General features: G+C 38.2%; 3 protein-coding genes across 3 annotated transcripts; 1 reads left to right on the top strand and 2 right to left on the bottom strand.

Annotated features, from left to right (window-relative positions):
- Positions 1–83: 83 nt before the first annotated feature.
- On the bottom strand, positions 84–11,754 carry LOC144646692 (elongator complex protein 3). Its single transcript, XM_078506364.1, has 22 exons — positions 10,755–11,754; positions 9,690–9,795; positions 9,244–9,334; positions 9,118–9,165; positions 8,796–8,866; positions 8,400–8,463; positions 7,845–7,913; positions 7,553–7,582; positions 7,183–7,307; positions 6,691–6,771; positions 6,172–6,252; positions 5,585–5,645; positions 4,990–5,055; positions 4,812–4,884; positions 4,148–4,268; positions 3,785–3,875; positions 3,579–3,644; positions 3,107–3,182; positions 2,618–2,714; positions 1,567–1,621; positions 1,410–1,491; positions 84–981 (listed from the first exon to the last, which is right to left on the bottom strand). Exons 1-22 carry the CDS (start codon positions 10,774–10,776, stop codon positions 905–907), a joined length of 1,653 nt encoding a protein of 550 aa, XP_078362490.1. The 5' UTR covers positions 10,777–11,754; the 3' UTR covers positions 84–904.
- A 538-nt stretch (positions 11,755–12,292) lies between these two features.
- Positions 12,293–15,262, bottom strand: LOC144646693 (uncharacterized). The gene has a single exon (XM_078506365.1). It carries the CDS (start codon positions 13,567–13,569, stop codon positions 12,886–12,888), a length of 684 nt encoding a protein of 227 aa, XP_078362491.1. The 5' UTR covers positions 13,570–15,262; the 3' UTR covers positions 12,293–12,885.
- Positions 15,263–15,605: 343 nt separating this feature from the next.
- Positions 15,606–18,569, top strand: LOC144646688 (small ribosomal subunit protein eS21-like). The gene is made up of 6 exons (XM_078506360.1): positions 15,606–15,700; positions 15,789–15,851; positions 16,025–16,088; positions 16,601–16,669; positions 17,712–17,767; positions 18,497–18,569. The coding sequence occupies exons 2-6, from the start codon at positions 15,802–15,804 to the stop codon at positions 18,510–18,512; spliced, it is 255 nt and encodes an 84-aa protein (XP_078362486.1). The 5' UTR covers positions 15,606–15,700; positions 15,789–15,801; the 3' UTR covers positions 18,513–18,569.

The following is an 18,569-nucleotide window of genomic DNA, read 5'->3' as shown; positions in this document are numbered from 1 at the left end:
CAACAAGTGAACTGAAGAAAAAAAACGGAACTATTTTTGTTTACAAATCAGTTTATACTGGTTAGAAAACTTTCAGTCACCCGCGAAGAAACGAAGGTTTATTATTCTATATTTAGTCTTAACAGATTTTTCAGCATTTCAGGGCAGGATATTGAAGACAGACTCGTTACCTCTTTAGAACAGTTTACACTGACTATTTACACAGATTATTTGGTATGCACCGTGTATGTGCCATCGTTTCACAGTGCTATTGTTAATTCTCATCCCAGTATTTCCTCGCTAATATATCCTGTACAATTTTATTTCTTTGCAACATCTGACGAGTTTCTTGTATATACCTGATTGAAGAATCGTTGACCCATGAAAAGCATAAACCATGAACGATGCGACCCACATGTTTACTGGGTAATTGGATAAAATAAACGTGGTCTGTGACAGAATGAACATGATAATAGAGCAGGTTGCAAAAATCATGCTTTAAGGCACTCAAAGAATGAAAATATCTTGATTATCAATAAAAGAATCATTACTAAGCTTACCAAGACTGTGTACCCAGATGCCAGTGGGTTCATGGTTCATGGTTTATGCTTTTCACAGGGTCAACGTTTCTTCAATTAGGTATATGTCCCACTGGTCAAGTATGATGACCAATGAAGGTCTTGTTATAAACAAGCCTGGAATTGAACAAGAGATCGTTCAGAATGTCAGTGGCAGCTAGGAATATTTCTTTATGAACGCTCTGTGGGTTTACGCGACACCGTTATCATTGACAGGCATTGTAGCCAAGCCTTTAAAGCCGTCCGCGTCATTGAGAAGTCTATGCCGCAACCGAGCTGGTATCCAACGCATATCCTAGTTATGCCGTGCCACGTTCAAGGTTTATAAGCTGATGATCCTGTGCAAATCACAGCAAACTCTTCACCATGTAGGGACCTTCCAGTTCGTAGCCAATTTTACGATAATAATTCCGAGTTCCAACTCCTGTGTGAGAAAGAATTACAGTTAACCCAGTTAGTCAAGCTTTTAATTGAATTACAACAATGAATCGGCGATGGGAATAAGAAGGAAATAATCATCCCCCTCCTACACATCCCTGATACAATCTCCTGTCCCTCTTGTTATTATAACTGAGAGTTTACAACATGTAATCGGAATTAACGCCTATCGCTCAGAGTTAACGTTTGCGCAACCGATTGACTCCTGTTTTCTGCTAAAAACATCTTCAGAAAATTCACAATGAATGAACTAACCCTTCACCAAATTGACATTTTTTGCCTTTTTATACAAACTCTCCACATCTCTGTTCAGGACAAACCTGTGACCCTATCCCTACCCTCTCAATCACTAATAGCCTCCTAGCGCAGAACGTCTGCGTTGGAGCCTAATCACTAATGTTATAATTGAAATACCTGAAATAACGGCGATTTTTATGGATCCATGCTCATCACGGGCGATTCTCTCTGCTTCCTCCATTAACAGCATTCCAAAACCCTAAAAAGTCAAAACAAACTTTGTTTAGCAACACGCCGACTCTTACTACAGTCTGCCACTCATACGGGAACTTACTTGATGCTGAAATTTGGATGGATCGCGAGCACTAACAGGAACCACACTGCCGTAGCTATAGCAACAATGTCAAGGAATGGTGTTATAAATATTGTACGACCATGTTCTTTGCAAATCAATCAAGTGGCAGTTCTTTATTTTTTCAGCCAATCACGTGATTTCTTTAAAGCTGGTGTTTATTGGTCGAGACTGAACATAAAACCCAACATAAAGACGTTTAAAGAGATGACAGTTTGGTGAAAACTCGTCTCAAAAATAGTTAGCCGGTTTTTCAATAAGCCCCCAGTATTAGCTTGAACATGGGAAGTGTAGTGGCCTAATTGTTAGTGTGCTGAACTCTGGATCAAGCGGTCTTCAGGTACCGGTCCTGTGCCCCCTCCCCCCCGTCGTCTCCTCGTGTCTGTCGCCCCCCCCCTCCCCCCCGTCCTCTCGTCCCCGCTCCCCCTCTCCTCCCCCCCTCTCCCTCCCGCCCGGGTCGCCGCCCCCCCCCCCCCCCCCCTCCTCCCCACCCCTCCCCCCCCCCCCTCCTCCCCTCCGTCCCTCTCCCCCCCCCCCCCCCCCCCCGCGTCTCCTCCCCCCCCTTCTTCCTCTCTTCTTCCTCCCTCCCCTCTCTCCTCTCCTCCCCCTCTCTCCCACTCTCCTCCTTGCTCCTTTCCTGGTGATGGGGCGGGTCCCCCGACCCCGTATCGGACTTCTCTATCTGACGCTGACCACGTCTCATCTCTCCCGCTGCACATATCTCGTACTCGATGGCTGTCATCACGTGGTGTCAAACTCCGCATAGTCCAGGTTCAAGCCCTCGTGTTCTTGGGTAAAACACGTTACTCTCATAGTGCCTCTCTCCATCCAGGTGCATAAATATATACTGGGGACTTAAATGCTGGGGTAATCCTGTGATGAACTAGCATCCCATCCAGGGGGAAGTAGAAATACTCCTAGTCGCTTCATGCTGGAAACCGGGAGAGTCTCTGGCCTGGTGGGACACTAGGCTCGAACGCAGACTTTGCTATTAGCTTGAACTACGTTAACAGTATGTAATGTAAAAAGATACACATGAAGTTCCCTGACAACTGAACAGCCTCCCTTTAGCTCAGGTCTGAAAGAAGCCTCTGAACACTTCCTCAACCTTAGTAAACCCACCAGAATATTTGCACATGGTTAAGGAAAATGGTTTGATTTACTATTTAATTATTCACGTCCTTTTCAGCCTTACATCCATACAGAACGCAAGAATGTAAAGTATGGTAAACGTAAAGAAATTATTCTACATGACACGAGCGTGGGACAAATGCATGATTTTTTTCTTTGTCCCATGCTCGTGTCATGTAGAATAATTTCTTTACAATTTATCCCGAGCTTAAAATCTACCATTTTTATTATTTACTATGGTAAACGTATTTAACTAAAAAGAAAAAAAAAAGAGAGCGAGGGAAAGACGTTTATTGTTTAATAGTGCCTTACACAAATGAACGTGGACCACCTCTGGGAAAAATAGTCAATACATAGTCATACGAGAAAATGAAAATAGGGAAAAGGATATCTTGCTCTGGATCTTCATAAGACAGAAACGTTTCCCATCCACCATTGGCCACATAATCACGACGAATGAGTTCAATCTGCAGAAGAAGCATGATCACAATTTAATGTTAACTGCTTAAAATGACATTTTAAGTCATGGTCCAAGCCAGAGACAATACTTCAGCCAAACAAATTGGTCTGTATATGTCAGTACTGAAAAGCTCAAAGTCGCAGAAAAATAGAAGAGTGCAAATCTTACAACGTAATTTCTGTAGAGCTGACAAAAAAAGTCACATTTAGCTTAGAATTTAAACTACAACGTAAAGAAACCACATCCAAATTTGTTTAAACGTTCACCACGCGACAAATATGTTATTCACACCTCTAAAACTTGGAACTGCGCTCGCTAGCGTAAGTGGTGGGAAAGTAAGGCGTGACACTAGCGTGATCTAGCAGTATGAAAGTATGGCGTGACATCCTTGTTGTCGACTTACCTCAAAAGGTCGAACTTTATGATGAATCTCCTGTATTCCAACCTCACGCGTGCGGACGTCACGGCACTAACAAGTCAAATCAATCACCAAGCAAGATTAACACCTTATTTCTCCTTATATTATCAATACATTGTCAAGTAGACAGGTCATGAGAATAAAGTAAATCATCATCAAGGGATGGTCCTAGTAGAATCTGGGTTTCTTACCTGTGTTCCCAGATCCTTCATACGTGCTAGTGCCAGTTCTCTTAAGTTGCCGTGTTCCACGCCAGAACTCACCAGGGGCATGGGGATATCCCTGAAATAAACAATCACACACAAGGTTTACATGACATCTTTATTGATTATGATGACATTTGTGCCAGGAGAATCATCAGCCTATCACAAAACTTGAAAAACATTTGGGTGGCTTCAATGAGAACACATCCTAAGAGCATGTGACATTGCGTGACCTATGGAGTCACAAAAGTGACGTAAATGGCCGACAAGGTAGCATCGCAAAAGCAAGTGCTGATATCAGCCAAATCTAAAATTGTTCAAAACCAATTATTTTTTACATTGGATGGCTACCTTTGAACTCTGTAGACGCGTGTCCAGGGTGGTACTAATGCGAGTATCCTGGCAATCAAGTCCACCAGTGTATTGGGAGGATAACTTTTATAGCGTCCAGTCTTCCACAGCTCGTACAAACCTACATATATCATTAAACATGACAACATAATGTTTTAATTAATTAATTATTTTTTTATTTTAATTTTAAAAGTTTAAAGTGGTCATGCACTTAGCTTTGAGATAGCTAGTTTACAGGCATGCCACTGAAACATAGGAAACAAATATTTTTAAATAAACATAACAAGGTTAAAAATCCCAACTGGCAGGAGGCAGACCAGTTGGCCATATACAAAGCGTGACCAAGGAATTGAACTCGGGACAACCGAGAAACAAATCTAGCTAGTGGCAGGGGCAGGTCTTGAACTGGGGACCTCCGGATTACAACACCAGCGCCCTAAACCACTGGGCCATGCTTGCCTCCTAAAATGTGTTATATAACTATAAGATAAGCACAGTTGAAAAATTCTATGTAGATCAAGTCAGAGATGGCCCATGATGATGATGATGAGGATGATGATGATGATAATGATGATGATGATGATGAAGATAGAGCATGTGTTATGTATGAAGATTGCATTACACCCTTTACTGTACCTAGATACCTACAAACACACTCACTAACCTGTACCACGGATTACCAAGGTTGGGTAAATTTTCAATCCATCAGCACGAAATGCAGGATTTTCAAAGAACTCCTGTGACGATAAAATAATAAGCAATTAAGTACCACAAAGATGGTGCCATGATGTTCAAAAAGATGGGCATAAACATAAAGGAAAGAACTCAGATTTAATACTTACAATGAACTGTTCAATGTCTCTTTCCAATCCAACATTCGGTAGATCAGGCATCATATGAGATACAACCTGCAAAACAAGCAAATCAAGTTTGTAGATCGCCTGATGAAGACTTGTAGCATAGCAGTCAAAATGTCGTGATTAACACCTCAAAGCGATTCTATTATTAGACAAACAAATGATTCAATAAACATTTATCTTTCCTATCTTACACCAAGATGAACAATAAGTACATCTTTAATAGCCAGTTTGTAGATTAGGCTTCTATATATGTTCCTTTGGTAAAACTATAGTTTAGTAGTAGGGTGTCTGATTGTTAAGGTTCCACTCCTGTACTTTTTTTTTTTTTTTTTTTTTTTATTTTTTTTCCCCTCCACTCCTGTACTTGGAGAACTCTGATTTTTCTTCACGGTAGCTTGTGCCACTGACTAATAAATGTCTTTCTCTTTGTTAAATGTATAGCATGTAGTTTAGAATCTTGACTGATTAATAAACTGCAGTTGACAATTGGAATTTTTTTTACATTTAACAGAAATCTTCAGCAGCCTGCTCAGTCCTGCATAATCTATAACTGACTGAAAATACTAGAATACTAGACCTTGAAGCCTGCATCTTTGGACAAATGGAATGACTCGCTCACTGCTCTGACAGTATGGCCTCTGAGAACAAAACATCAAAACATATATAGTTAACAAAGATAATTAATGCATTCACACAATGCAGATGGTCTGTGTGATAGAAATGACAAGTTTTTTTAATCAGAATTCAGACCTGAAAGTATGACATGCATATATTGTTGAGCTGCTATCAACAGTGATGTAAATGAATGAAGTCATAATGTTATATAAAAATGTGAATGAAGTATCAGGTGAAGAATTAATCATCAATGTGATTTTACAGACACTTACAGAAAAGTCCCGAAATGTTTCTAGCTTCTTGGTAATAATGTTATTTAATGAGCAAATACAACTGTGATGATCATTTTTACAATTTATAGCTGATATGATTCACAGAACATCTGATCAAGTTGAACATCAATTTTTTTCTCCTGACGAAATAACTTAAATCTTACAACAGCAAGTACAGTTATGCCTTACAAAACATTTTATGTCCACAGTGACAAACTGATGTTGCGACTAATGGAATAATATGCTATTCACTGTGTTACTGTTGTGTTCTGTTCACCTGTTGGTATCTCTTGCTACATCTTCATACACACTTTGTACACCAATCTCCAGACGAGTACAGCCGTACATTAGCATGGAACTAAAAACAAGAAAAAGTTTAAACTCAGTACAACTGGTCAAGCCATATGAAGTCTTGTTTATGACTTACTGATAACTCCTATTAACTTGAATTACTAGAGTTTAAAAATTTAAAGAGAAAGCAGCAGTATGGTGGAAGATGGTTTGTACAGTAAAAAGTGGAAAACTACCTGTTGCTTAGCAACTGAATTCTAAATTACAAAAACTGCAGGCTCAGCTAATTCTCTAAAGCAGGACTGACCTCAACTGACCCTTGTATGTTTCCACTCATGTTATACCATAATCTAACTGTACATTCTCTGAACAGAAGATACCATCAACCACTCAGGAAAAGAAGCCTTTCATTTCATGGTGTGTTTTGAATACTTGACTATAAAACACAGCAGACAATCTGCTGTGTCAATCTATTTTTTATTTATTTATTTATTTTTTTTTTCACCTTAAATGTTTTTTCAGGCAGTAATCTGGTCTCGTTTCAATTGTGATTCCTATGCACTTTGTCTTGCTTCTCTCTGAGTATCTGAAGCATAACAATAACAAAAGACATACGGGTATGTTCAAATCTGTTGTAATTACCCACCCAAACAATACTCAATTCAGGACACTTCTTGACTACTGTATTTCTCAGAATGGTGTCAGTGTTTCAGTACATCAGCTTGACACAAGAATAAATAAACTGATTGCCAGGAAAATATTACCAGTATCTTGTTGCATAAATGTTACCGGTATATAACAAATATATGATTTTTAAGTTTATTACATATTTTTTGATGATTTTGTCTTTTTTGCTCTTGTTTTCTCCAATTGACAATTTACACAAACAAACTCATGCCATATCCTTTTTTCCCATTCTCACAATTCTTGCTGTTTTCTGCTCTTAAGTAGTCTGTACCCCATTAAAGACAGTAGGTCAACTCATGAAATGTCTTACTTGACAGCTTCATCGACGTTGTTACTTGTGTGGCCCGAGAGCGCATCATGAAGATTCCTGATGAAGAAATCCCTGTAGCTTTCATCCAGACACATAAAGGTGCCTCCCATTACAATGAACTCAACCTTGAGAAAGAGACCGTGACCGATTAAACAGTCATCAGATTGGCAAATTGATTAATATTATCAACATAAATGTTGTGCTTCAATTTTATCCTTGGTCCAATTTTTTTTTCTTTGTTTTAAACTCATTATCATACATAACCATAACCAAAAACAAAGGAAAATAAAAATTTAAACCAAGGATAAAGTTGAACCACAACATAAACTTCCAGTATGATCCTAAAAACAGATTATTTCACATTTCTCACCTTATCCACATTGTGGCCAAGCTGTTTAAGCTACAAAAAAAAAAGGAAAACCTGACTGATTAGTTATGGTAATAAGACAGAGAGGAATGCAGCTAATGAAACAATAAGCATATTGCTAATAAAGACAAGTAAACTAAAACAAGACTCATGAAATTATTATAAATTTCCAATGTTACAAACATTGTCTAGGTCTCGCTGGATAATAAGATGTTTGTTGTTTTCGCCTATTGTGTGGTAGTAAATTAAAAATCTGTTAACAACTGATGCAGTGAACAAACCACACAGCACTGACCTGATCAATCCTGTGTCTTGTTTGTAAATAAGGATTGTATCTTGCTCGGATTGCTCTCATTGATGTCGGCTGAAACAGTTCAATCAAACAACATTGTTATAGCGTCAGTGACATACAGTGTGAATGACATTTTTGCAAGATACTTGTGCAAAGTAATGTTTAAATAGGAGGAAACCTAAAAAAATGTGTACTAAAATTTAACTTTCCTTAGGAACAATTACGTTGAATAACAGGTAAAAATTATGCAAGGGAACATCTATTTATTATTTTTGATCATCACTTCCTGTCACTCTCTCCAGCTTGTAATGCAAGGTTGACAGCTAAATGGTCTTTTTGTGTGTGCTATACAAGTCATGTTGATGTACCTTCAAAGATAGAAATTGTTATTGAATCCAATTAAAAAAGAAACAGTACACATAATTTATTCCCAAGATGTCATTAGACTACTAAGATATTATCTCTTGAAATAAAATTCTATGTGTTAGAGGTTCAGCTTAGTTTGGGAGACTGAAAGTAAGTGCCCAATTGTCACCCTACTGCTATTTGAAATCTTACTTCATATCCAGTGTAGGACTGTGTGGAGTATTCAAAATCAGAGTCTGGGCCTCCTGGGCAATACCTAACACAAATCAAGAATGCAATTCTCAATGTATAATAAGTATACAGAAGACTGCCACCTTTAAATTTGACAAAAGAGAGGTAAACTTGTGTGACCCACAAAAGGTTGTTTGCGAGCCTTACAAATAAAGTTTTTCACTGAAACATATATGTACAAGCAGGTACACAAGTCAGCCAGAAGAACTCAGATTGCTGATTTGAATAAGAATAGTAGCTATTGTGTATTTTCTCATTCTTGAATAGTTGCTATTCTCATTCAAATCGGCAATTCCAGTTGATCCAGTCCAACTTTTGTACCTGCCTTATATGTACCATTGATTACAAAGACCTTACACACAAATATTGCCAGTCATGTTAATATGTGGGCATCTGTGAGGTTTGCACATAACAGCAACAACAGCAATCTAAGAAAACAACAATGAAAAAAACAGTTAATATTAATCAACATCGACAACAACAAAATAATTCTGTTCCAGAGATGGCGTTGAGCAGAAGAAGCAACACAAAGTCCTTAAGCGACAGTCAAGCTTGTTTTGTGCCCATGATTTCTTAGTTTTCATTGAAAGTTGCAATTTTTGACAAGTTATACCTGTTATCTTTAATGCTACAACGTTGTGTTATGAACTTTTCAATAGGAAGATCTTATGACACTTACTCCAGAAGCTGTTCTCACTGGTTTGGCTTTTAACTTTGGCAGTAACACCTGGCAAGATAAAAAGAAAACAATGTTAAAAAAAACAACAACATAAAACAGCACATGTCATACAAATCAGGAACTAACCTTTTTGTAAGCAGGAGGTACGGCAGCAATGATATCAACCAGTCTTGGTTGTGATGTCAGTCCATATTTACTGGCTGCCTGTCCTTTTATTCTTAATAGGTCAGAGGAAAAGTAATGTTAAAACTGACTGCAGTACATTGGACATTGGTGACTTTTCATACCCATAACAACCTAATTACTACAACATCGAAAATCTTTTCCACATTTTCATAGTTATGGAATTAACATTATTGGATGTTTTAAAGAAATGAGGGGAAGCATTGGCATACACATGCACATATGAAACAGGGGGGGGGGGTGCAGGGGGTGCATACCCCCCTCAGATTACCTTCTTCTTTGTATTTGCTATTAAAATTTGTTTACACAACCAGTCAGTTATGCCATTCTTTAGTGGTGCACCCGCTCCTAAGAAATATACTGGATCCACCCCTGTGAAAAGTACTTACTTGTTGAGATTGACATCACTTCCTTTCTCGTGTGCTGTAATCAACTGACTTACGATATCCGACACTGTCATCATCATCAGCTCAGCTCTAGAAGCATTGGGATTCACTGAAAGCAATAGAGCAAGACATGGGTAGGAAAATGAATGAGTCATAAATTTAAGCATACCAAATGGCCTTGTTTATCCACATTCATTTGTAATTACAGCTAACTGCCATGCTTTATACCAAGGAAAATATTAATAGGGTTATTCGTTATGAATAGCCCTATCATCCTGTCATGATCAACTGTCCCCAGTTGAACACTGCAGAGTTAATGAGGATCATTCCATTTTACTTCTGCCCACTCCCCCATGCCCTATGTCTCCACTTAATAGATGGTTTCTTGAAGCTTTGATCTTTTTTACTATGGGGGGTAAAGGCATAGTTACTCTAAGCAACAAATTTTATTATTTCTAATATGTTGTTGTTGTGACACCGCTTGTACACAAGCTTTCCTAGAGTAACAAACCCTGGTGTTGAATAAACACATCTCAGAACATTTTTGACACAGTTTCTGTCTTAAAGAACTCCATATAATTTAACCATCTTTGACAGTTTCTCTCCCCCCAAGCAGAGGTCTTGTATAAATTTTCAGGGGGGGGGGGGGGGGTCCACTGTACCTGAGCAACCATCACATAAAGTTGTACTTATTGCAATGACTGCTGCAACACTGTAACACGTTTATATGTCTTGCTCGAAGGATGGTTACACTAGAAAACATTTTCATTGACTAACTTGTTGCGCCATATCACAAAGAAATTTCGGGAAGTTGGCTAAGCTTTCAGAGTGATCTGATGTAAAATGGAAAGGCCCGAACACATGAATTATAAATATGTAATAATAACGACTAATCAAGACAATCTATTATTGCTTTACTAGACGGGACTAGACCAGGAAATGGCAAAAATTTCTCCGTGCGTTTAATCCACGTGAATTGATCGTGAGTGAGTTTACTTTTATACCAGACAAGAAGTCTATAATATGATAATCAACAGCACAACCACAAGCTTACAAGCCTCTTCTTACCTTTCTTTCGGTTCTTTCCCATGATAATTTTCTCTCTCTTTAAGGATACGGTTTACAGTTTTACAGTGTAAAGCGCTTATGCAATTTTCAATATGGCGACGATCTGAGTTTATACTTCATATACTGTCCTTTATTGTGTCCTCTCTTTAAAGTGACCGGTCTTCACTTTGGCCGGAAGCAGAGCTAGAGGAATACGGAACCGTTCCAGACCGGCATAATGCTCTCATGATGTAAACAGAAGGCCTATCCGGTCCGATTATCCATTTGGAACCAACACTGTGTAAATATAGCCTAAGTAACATCTGGGTATGGTTTGAAACGCGGCGAGATACTATCCTAATCTTGATCATGAGCTCGTTTATTGTGGGGGATCGCTCGCCCGCGCCTGTATTTTAGGCCCCGTCCACACTGACCCGGGTAAATTTGAAAACGCATCTTTTTTCTCCGGCTAGGCCAACCGTCCACACTGAACCGGCGTTTTCGGTCACCGAAAACGGAGCTTTTCAAAAACGCTCTCCAAAGTGGGTGTCGTTTTCAAATTTACCCGGGTAAATGTGGACGGAAAACATTTTACGCGGCGTTTTCAAATTTCTCCGTTTTCAAATTTACCCGGGTCAGTGTGGACGGGGCCTTAGACCTCCCTCTCTGGTCGCCTGCTGGCTTCCAGGCCATAAATAACCAGGGTAATCCGATTCATTGCAGGCAATGTTCCGATGGTGGGTAAACGTTGAAGCTTCGATTCTGCATGCAATCTTGCAGAAAAAGAGCGCAGTTCTACCTTAGGAACAACAATGCAGGGGAAGTTTAACGCGCACAAGATTTCTGATTTCCGTCCTGTCAAGACCTCAGACCGATGTTTTCCCAGGAGGGTTCTCGCGCTTGGTTAATAAGATGTATGAATTGGATAATTTCGTAAAAAGTGAAAAAATTTTATACAAAGAAAAAATGCAGAAACCTCTTATTTTTGAAAAAGAAATATGCTTCTTAAAAAAATTAGTTCAAAAAATTCTCTCGATGCCTAAATAAGTGCATTTTAAAACATTCAATTTTATGTTTCAATAGACAGCAATTTAGACACGGCGAGGAATTCTTCACACTGAATTTTTTATAAGTATATAATTGAAAATTTTATTAACTAATCTACAGAGCAAATGTTTTTAAACATTTTTATTAATATTATTTGGTACTGTATTTTGCGAAATGGTATTACGTGCCACCTCAACTATATGGTGCTGAAACAGAACACAATCACAACTGACAGTTTTTCTGAGTAACTCGTTTCAGTATAATTCGTGAATCAGGGTCGTGAGGCAAGTCAGGCCGTAACGGAACAGCTGCGCTCTGATGATTTTTTAGGAAAATTATTCATTATTGAAACTCCATGAATTATTGTGATAATTAATGGCCAAAAACAAAACTCCATGAACTCAATAAGGGTAAGGACTGAGAGATGTAATTGCAGGGAACTCGACATTTTGGTTGGCCCGTTTGAAGCTCCTTGCAGTTCTATTTTAAGTGATACTGTGAGTTTTAGCACGTGTAATAAGACATTCTTTATTATCATTGTTGTCAAACATAATAAATAATAAAGCAAGCGTCACTTCAAAGAAAAGCATTGGTTTGAAATTTTTTATTCAAAAGAAACTTTATCCATTCCTGACCAGTCTGTAACTAAATATTGTTTTAGACAAAATTTTTAATAACGTAATGCGTTTGGCTCGGTACACTTTGTCACCTGTTATTATGGCTCCAAGCAAATATTTTAAGAAAAGATATCCAATCGAATACTAGTAATCACCATAAAACTGTCTACAGCTTCTTGACAAAACAATAACATACGCAACAGCGCGAAACACGCATTTTACTTATACAAATTTATGTGTTCTATAAAATAAAATCATAAACAAAGCAACGAATACAAAGAAAAATTAGCACTTGCTTAATTTTCTGAAAGTAACTTGAACTTGAAACACACGTCAATTGCCGTGAAACTTGAGTAACTTTTAATACTTATGATATTTGCTCCGGAAGTTGTAATTAAGGTAACATATGAAACACGGCGACTATAGTTTTACTTTTGCATTTTTTATGCCCCCATTATCATTTTCGATTAAATTTGCGGCAAAGTTTATTAGTCTGTTGTGTCTTCAACCAAAACGCCATAGTTGACGGATTTGCTATTAGAAGCGAAACGACTGCCGGGAAAATGAATCCACTTTTCAAACTTTCCCTTAGTAGACGTTAATCTTGTTAATATTGCCCGCTGTACTCCAACCGCCTTCCCATGACTTCTTTCTAGTGTATCCGCGTCTTCATCTTCTTCAGATAAACTAGTGTACGAAAAACTATTCCTTTTAGTTTTTCTGCAGTCCCTTGATGACCTTGATGCCCCGATCTTGTAGATATGCTTTTTAACATGCGTTGAAGTAGCGCTATTTGTGGAATTATCCCACATGTTTTGTACAGCACGCGAAATAGCTTCAATCCACTTTTCACAACTTGATTTACAATCTGTTTTCAAAAGATGAACACCTCTTTTAGCGCGAAGCTTAAATTTACAAGTTCCATCATCATTGTCTTGTTTCGGCTGCCGGTCAGTTGCGCTAGGCTGTGATGATGACGTTTTTTGCCCCAAAACTTTACACGTCGTCTCGTGTGTTAATGTTATGATTCCTGCGACTTTCCTCTCATCCTCGTTCATAAATACAAGCCTGTCTTGTCGCAACACCACCCAGTATTCTCTCCATGTATTTTTCTTCAATTTCTTTCGTAGTATTTGTCCGTGAAGCAAGTCCGTGGCATCTGCACTCACCATACCGATAATATGCCGACTGTCACGGTCACACCGGCGACGAGGCTTGTTTACGTTCAGGGAAGACAGAAAAGTAAATGTCTTGCGAATTTCTCTGGGCGATTTCTAAATCACCAAGGAGCCGTAGTAGTTTTTGATCAAATCAGTCTTTTCTTGTGCAAGAATAGACTGGCAATGTTATTGTTCGTGTTTTATAGCAGCGTAATATAGTGGTTACGAAACTTTAGCCCTGAGGGTTGGATTAATTTGCAATATGGCCTGCCGATAAGAAATTTATTTCAAACGTCAATTGACCAATTAACGCGCAGCTTGGTGACCTCACCTAGATTCCGAAATAGCAACAATCACAGTTGGTTTCCTCTTTTAAATAGAAAAAATGTTAGTTATTCAAGCCATTCACTGTAGTTGCAATAAACAATTGACGGATTTCACAGAAGATCATTTCATTGTGTCGTCCATTTATCACGAAAATTCATTTATCATAGCTGACATAGCGTGACAAGTGTTTTCAGAAATTGACTTTCTTCACACAAAGGTGCTAATCGAATTTATTCTTATGGTCTCCTAATGTTCAGGCAGAGCACGCTTCAAAAAATGTAAACACATAATATATACATGAAGGTCCCCCATTGTGTACCATCCTTCTTGTTTGACTGGTTTTAAAAATAGAAATACTAAATAAACCAGAACAAAATAACTCACAATGGTCGGATAAACTCACAGAATATTCTCAGCGAGAAAAGGTACAGGAGAATTCGTGAGTCCCTGCGACTTTTTTTTAAACTTGCGAATTTGCGACAGATCCCGACAGGAAAAACTAAATTATTCAATCGGATTTTGTGTTAAATATTTTCACCCCAAGACACTCATTATACAGCAAAGGTTGAGTTACGGACATACCACAAACCGGATGAATGATAAATCGCATTTAGCAAATGACATCACACAGTACAGGCTAACCCTTTTAAAATGCGCCAAGTCTGAAGTGTAATCTTCCCATCCACTCAAAGCATTCCAGTTTCTTTCATACGTTCCTTCTTCTGGTCAGTATTTCTCATCCGTCCCAGCTTACAAGGGATTCCTCCCTTGGCTCATTTGTCCCTTACTACTTAATTTACTTAGTCCGTGCATAAGGCCTTTAACAGGGAACGTTGCCTGTCCTTTGATGATAATTTCATCACTTACACCCAACTCCATACCTGCAGGTTTTATTTAGTAGATCCATTTCAAAGATGAACACCCGGTTGGGTTTGGCTGCCATCCGTTAGCATCCCCACTTCGCTGTCTGGTATTGCTGTCTGTAGCTTATTTGTTTAACTGGGTGGGGTTTCTATCCCCTTGCCAAAACTCCTCCTTTCTTATCCGGACTTGGAACCGGCCACGACTCAGTTCTGTATCTTTTCTGACTGGGACCTTTAACTTAGTTATCTTCCCTTGAAAATTGTCTGGAAACCGCTTTGTACACTGAGAGAATGGACGTGGACTTTTTAATTCATTTACTTGAATTTTCGAATTTCTTTACTTGAATTCCGTAAATATGCATGTGACCACCAGAAGGATCGCGGCCTCTGGGGTTGAGAATGAAGGCTGTCCCGGACAAATGAGGAAAGACTTTGGACGCCCAATATTTGATAAGAAAGAAGTGTTCCGGCCCGGGTTGTCCCAAAGTCGATTAACACTAATTAATGCTATTAAATCTGAAGATTTTAAAATAGTTAACCAAGCTGTTACAGTGCGACGCGCCTTACCGTGGTCACCCAACAAACTTTTTTACAAGTGTCATCTTGTAATATTTCACGTTTTCACTGCGTTTTGTTCATAAATGCGATGTAACAAGTATTTGATCGTATTTGATCGTATTCAACTTTGCAAGGAGGCGTGTTCGTCAAACAAATAATGATATTACGAAAGTACACTTGTAAAAAAGTTTGTTGGGTGGCCACGGTAAGGCGCGTCGCACTGTAATTCCTCGTGGGAAAATGCTTTATATTTTGTGCAGTTGACACTACTCAAAGGCAAAAGTGAAGAAGGCCTGGAGACAAGTAGCGCGCACTATGAATGCTGGGACCGCGCACGCTTCGTCCTCTTTTCCGCCATCTTTGTTTTACACGAGTTGTAGAGTTGTGTTGGCAAGGTGAAAACACCACTTATTTCACTGTGATCTTTGGTCATATTAACGTAACTTTTGACTAAAAACGCACTTTTTTATCTGGCTTATTTAGATCATAAAATAAAATGCAGAACGAGGCAGGAGAATACGTGGACATGTACACTCCAAGAAAATGGTGAGTCGATACCAGAAAGAGGTTTGGAATCATCGTATTCCTTTTGTTATCCTTTCCTCAGCTCCAGTAAACCCCTAAGACTCTTCTGTGTACGTAATTCTATTCAATTTTTCGCAAAACGTGTTTTTAGGTTTATAAACACGTATGCTTAAAATTCGTTCTTGTTTGTACAGCTCAGTCACCAATCGTGTTATAGCGGCAAAGGATCACGCTTCAGTCCAGTTGAATATTGGAGAGGTACTGCTTTGGCTTTTATTTTAAAGTCAGTGTTTGTAATAGATCGTTTTCCCAAAAAAGGAAACCATATTGACAAAAATGATGAGAAATACCTTGAGATTTCAGGCTTCTGCAACCCACAAGTCAAAATATTTTGATAGAAGAGGTCTTTTGTTACTTTTAAAGGACGAGCACTTTATAAGGAAAACAACTGTCTAAATGCTCATGCAAAAAATTAATAAAAACAAAAAATGACGAATTAAGACTACGTTATTTCTGTAAAAAAACGAAAACACAAATCCCTTCAACTTCTTGACTGTCTTGCTTTTGGTTGAATCGACAAAATAATTGGTTACAACTACTAAGAAAAGACTAGCACACATCCCTTAAAAGTAACGAAAGCCATGAAGGAAGAAGAAAGTAAACCTTAAGGACCAGGATGTGGTGATAGATTATAACTCTGGTGGGGTAAAACAGGGAAAGCAACAATACCGGGGTGTTGAACTGACTATCTGTAAATATTTGTTTTGCAGATCGATGAAACTGGTCGATTCACTGGCAATTTCAAGACATATGCTTTGTGTGGAAACCTCAGGCTTATGGTAATACATTACAATAATATTAAACTAATGGTCAACCAGTGATCAGGAGCGCTTTCCATTTTTATGGAGAATCCAGTTGTTCTGGTGAAAAATCAAATAAAATTGTCCTTTCCACTGCAATTTTTGGAAAGAATGGAATACCTTTAGAGGTATTCCTCTTTTCTCATTTTTACCAGAATGCTCAGAATATCACTGTACCATATATTTTTTTTTCACTATTGACATGCTCCTCGATGAAATGCATGGCTGTTTCAGTGGAAAATGGAATGGTCCTTTCCACTGGACAGTTTATTTCATTGTGTTTGTTGAAACATTGTACTGATCCATTTGCCAGAAAATTCTCACTGGTTTTCAGGGCTGCAAATAACAGTCGGTCATCGGACATTGCCTGACCAAAATTTGCTCATGTCCGACTACATCCCAAGTGTGGTCAGACATAATGTCTGGACAATTTTTTGGATCATAAATCATTTTATGGCAAACAATGAATAAAAATATGTCTGACCACTATTTTGTTTTGTCCGACCAAGGTGGCGTCTTAGTGGGACATATGTCCTTTCAAGTGAAAAAAATTATCTGCAGCCCTGGGTTTTTCCACAAAAATGGAAAGAACTCAGCTGCTACCAGTAGGTGTCCAGGCCTGTGTTTTTCACTTGGTATAATTCTTCTGTTCTGCCTAACTGCCCACAATTTTCAACATTGTAGAGAATTATCAATTTATAATCAGAAACCACCATGAGAACAATAAGGTCAAAATGCTTGATCGTCCTTCATAGTAATTTATTTGTTCCATTTGGTCAGAACTTTTAAACTGTTGCTTCAAGGACAAGTTCTCTTTTCCATATGTATGGATGGGCAACAATTTTTTATTCTGTAAAACTTATGCGATACTTGCATCAATAATATGTTTTGCAGTGCTTGTAGAACCAGACCTCTCTGTGATGCTTTAAAATAGTAATGTTGAGTAAAAAGGATTAAATGGACTTTACCATAATATTGTTGTTTCTGTATGTAAACAAAATTACTTGTTTTTATTCTGTAGGGTGAGGCCGATGATTCTCTTGCAAAGCTTTGTGTACGAGATGGCATTATAAACAAGTAAGTTTGCTCCTGTAACAACCCTCCAAGTTTATTTTTTTCCTTAGTGGCCATTTGGCCACCGACTGATCAAGTTTGGTTGCCATTGAAAAATTTTAGACGCTTAATTAAGCTCCACTTTCAACCCTTCTTCTCAATTTTAGTCGCCAGGCTGGCCACTTCAGTTCCAATTTAGTCGCCAGCTCCAAAATTTTAGTCGCCATGGCGTCTAAAATGGTCTTAACTTGGAGGGTTGTGTAAGGCTTTTAGTTGCCAGTATCAGCAAAACCTGAATCTTTTTATATTATTCATGTACTTTCCACCTTTTGCTGTGTTAATATCCCACAGCTATTTATTTCATGACCTCAGCCTACTGGAAATTGCTTGTATGTCTTGTGACTTGATTAACTTGACTTATTTCCTTATCCTTGATGAATCCCATTCTTGGACCTCCATTCATTTGGCTAGAGTAAAATGACAAAAGTCGATTTCATTGTTTTCGGACTGTTTGATGTGTGTTTCATAACTTCACTTGATTTACCTAGGTGTTGCTAAATAAAATGTGGAGTGGTTTTCTACCTCTTGTATTCATCCCATTTCTTCACTTTTTAGTTTACAAATGTCTTCTGGATACAACAGGCCTTTCAAAACAAAACTTAAATTTTGTATGAGTTTAAGAAAGATGTTACATGTAATTACAAAAACTATTCTCTTTTCTAATTAATTTCTTGTTCTATTTGCTTTTGACAGGAACTATGACTCTTGAAGTGAAAAAAAGAGAAAAGTTCAGCCTTAATAAATAAAATAACTCTTCTGGTTTGAA

This window comes from Oculina patagonica, chromosome 3 (genome assembly GCF_052425735.1).
Source record: "Oculina patagonica isolate OP01 chromosome 3, crgOcupat, whole genome shotgun sequence".
Lineage (NCBI taxonomy): Eukaryota > Metazoa > Cnidaria > Anthozoa > Scleractinia > Oculinidae > Oculina > Oculina patagonica.
The sequence above is the reverse complement of the archived record's forward strand: the minus strand, read 5'-3'. Positions and strand labels throughout refer to the sequence as shown.